Source organism: Silene latifolia, chromosome 2 (assembly GCF_048544455.1).
Source record: "Silene latifolia isolate original U9 population chromosome 2, ASM4854445v1, whole genome shotgun sequence".
In the NCBI taxonomy this organism is placed as follows: Eukaryota; Viridiplantae; Streptophyta; class Magnoliopsida; order Caryophyllales; family Caryophyllaceae; genus Silene; species Silene latifolia.
The window spans coordinates 43,262,112-43,265,078 of NC_133527.1; the positions used below are offsets into that span (position 1 = coordinate 43,262,112).

Below are 2,967 nucleotides of genomic sequence, written 5' to 3' on the forward strand. Positions count from 1 at the left end.
CACATCTCGAGTATTATTGGGATATGGTAAGGTTTGAATGATTTCTACGTTTGCCCTATCCACTTCAATCCCTCTTTTCGATACCAGGCCACATGTCCTAATACGATGCCACTCTCAACCATTATATGGCACTTTTCGGAGTTTAACATTAGATGAGTGTCAATGCATCGTACTAGGACCGTGGTGAGGTGGTCCAAGCAAGAGTCAAAAGAGTCACCATGGACGGTGAAATCATCCATGAAGATCTCTAAGGTGTGTTCAACAAGGTCGGAAAATATACTCATCATGCACCTTTGGAACGTTCCCGGTGCATTACATAAGCCAAAAGGCATTCTTCGGTATGCGAACGTTCCAAAGGGGCATGTAAAGATGGTTTTAGATTGATCTTCCGGTAAGATTGGTATTTGAAAATAGCCGGAATAACCATCTAAAAAGCTATAGAATTCTTTTTCCCCCAACCTTTCTAGGATTTGATCTAGAAAGGGCAAGGGGAAATGATCCTTAAGGGTAACCGCATTGAGGCGACGGTAGTCAATGCACACTCTCCACCCCGTTTGCAAGAGGGTGGGAATCATTGAACCTTCTGTGTTTTTTACTACCATTACCCCGCCCTTCTTGGGCACCACTTGGGTAGGGCTTACCCATTGGGAGTCACTAATTGGAAAGACAATACCCATTTGTAGAAGTTTGATAACTTCTTCCTTGACAACTTCTATCATAGGTGGATTAAGACTTCGTTGTCGTTGCCAGACGGGTTTTGCATCCTTTTTCAATCTAATCTTGTGCATGTAAGTACTTGGTCTTATCCCCTTAATATCCGCAATGCTCCATCCAAATGCTCCTTTGTGTTTCTTGAGCATGCTCACAAATCTTTCTTCTTGGTCAATATGGAGTTTATTTGAGATGATTAGAGGAAGTGTGTCATTGTCTCCAAGGAAGATGTATTTGAGGTGACTTGGGAGAGGTTTCGGTTCATGTTTAGGTGGTTTCATGGTTGAAGGTAGAGGTCTCTCTAGGTTGGCTTCAAGTGGGAGGAAGGTGCCGTTGTGACTAAAAGAATTTAGCAAAGCCAATTGGGTGGGAGGCTAGTCAATTGTGCAGGCTGCGCCAATCTGCGCAGGCTGCGCCATGGAGCGCAGGCTACGCCCTCCTGTGCAGGCTGCGCTTTCTGCTGGAGTCGGCTCCTCATTTTTGCTATCTTCAATGTCCATCTTCCCAAAGAAAGGCTCTTCTTTCTCCAAGTCTTCGGAATATTCCTACACTTCACGAGACAACGACACCCGCAACCCTTCTTTTCCCAAATCATTAGTAAGGGCAACCTCAAGGGGGTCCCTTTGACACAATTTATAAACTTGAGAGACAATAGGTTCTATGATATTCAAGAAATAGCATGAATGCAAATCATTTGGTTGTCTCATAGCGTCATATATGTTATAGGTGAGTTTCTTCCCGTCAAACTCCATGGTGAGATTTCCATTGGATACATCAATTTTTGTTTTGGAGGTTTTCATGATAGGCCTCCCCAAAAGGATTGGAGTGGCCTTCGAGTCGACTTCCATGTCAAGAACATAGAAGTCGGCCGGGAATGTCAAGTGGTCTACCTCTACCAAAACGTCCTCCGCCATCCCCTTTGGGTATATGTTTGAGCGATCCGCAAGTTGGATCACTACGTCGGTTTTGGTCAAGGGTGGAAGCCCTAAGGTCTCATATAGGGTATAGGGAATAACATTGATTGATGCACCAATGTCTAACATAGCATGGGTGAAACTCTTGTCCCCAATAGAGCATGGTATGGTGAACATTTCCGGGTCGCCACACTTTTTGGGAAGTGATTTTTTAAATATGGCGGAGACATGTTCACTTACCCTTATTTTTTGGGTTCCCTTCCTTGTGTTTCTCCTAGGTGTACAAAGTTCCTTGATAAACTTTGCATACCTCGGAACACCTTTTAAAAGATTAAGCAAAGGGATGTTCACTTCACACTTCCAAAAGTTTCATAGAGATCCTCATCCCTTTCAAACCTCTTAGAATGTGTGAGAACATGAGGGAAAGGTATCTCCACAACATGTTCTCTTTCGATCTCTTCAATATGATCTTTGGTGTTTTTTCTTGCTTTCTCTCATTTGCCATTGCTCAATGGACTCTTCACTTCTTCTCCATTAGCTTTTGAGGGTGTCTCTTTTTCTTTGTGAGTCACAAGCTCTTCTTCTAATTATTCCTCAATATCCACAATCTTTTAACTTGACTTTGCCTTCCTCTTTTTCTTTGGAGGGGATTCTAGAGTTCTCCCCTTCCTCAAGGTCATTGAGCTTGCATTTTCCTTTGGTGGAAATGTTGTAGATGGAATTGAGGTGGAATTCTTTTGATTGTTCTTGGCAATCTCTTGTGATATTTGCCCAAGTTGAATCTCAAGATTTTTCACCCTAACATCACTTGCAAGCTTGTCCGCATCCATCTTGTCAAACCTCTTGGTATTTTCGGCTTGCCCTTTCATGATCATCTTAAACATCTCTTTTATAGATAAATCCTTATCTGCTTGGGAGGAAGAGGCCCCTCCTTGTTGAAGGTTCTTATTGTTACCTTGGAAGTTCCCTTGATGCCCTTGATTCCCAAATTGGAATGATCCTCCTTTTGCTTGTTGAAGATTGTTGTTTCTTTGGTAATTTGTGTTTTGACCTTGTGAATTGGAGTTCCTCAAGTGATTGTATTGTCCATTTACAAAGCTTCTTGAGGTGCCTCCTCCCAACTAAGGTTATGGTTGTACCTTGACCTTATATTATAAGTGTTGCCATTTGGGTCATACTTGTAATACCCTCCTCCATTGGGGTTCCTAGAGTTATATTGGCCATGACCCATAGCACTCACATTTTCATGGCCTATCCCTTGTTGTTCCATGATGGGACAAGACTCAACCGGGTGTGGACCTTGACAAAAATTGCACTCCACATTAGATCATTGTGCTCCTCC

At 42.8% G+C, this 2,967-nt stretch overlaps 1 protein-coding gene across 1 annotated transcript; it reads right to left on the reverse strand.

Moving 5' to 3' along the window:
- Positions 1-1,256: 1,256 nt before the first annotated feature.
- On the reverse strand, positions 1,257-1,802 carry LOC141640702 (uncharacterized). The gene has a single exon (XM_074449386.1). The coding sequence runs from the start codon at positions 1,800-1,802 to the stop codon at positions 1,257-1,259; it is 546 nt and encodes a 181-aa protein (XP_074305487.1).
- Positions 1,803-2,967: the final 1,165 nt, after the last annotated feature.

Excerpts from the sequence above, each read along its gene's own strand:
- LOC141640702 (XM_074449386.1), bottom strand. The coding sequence starts at position 1,802 with ATGTTCACCATACCATGCTCTATTGGGGACAAGAGTTTCACCCATGCT.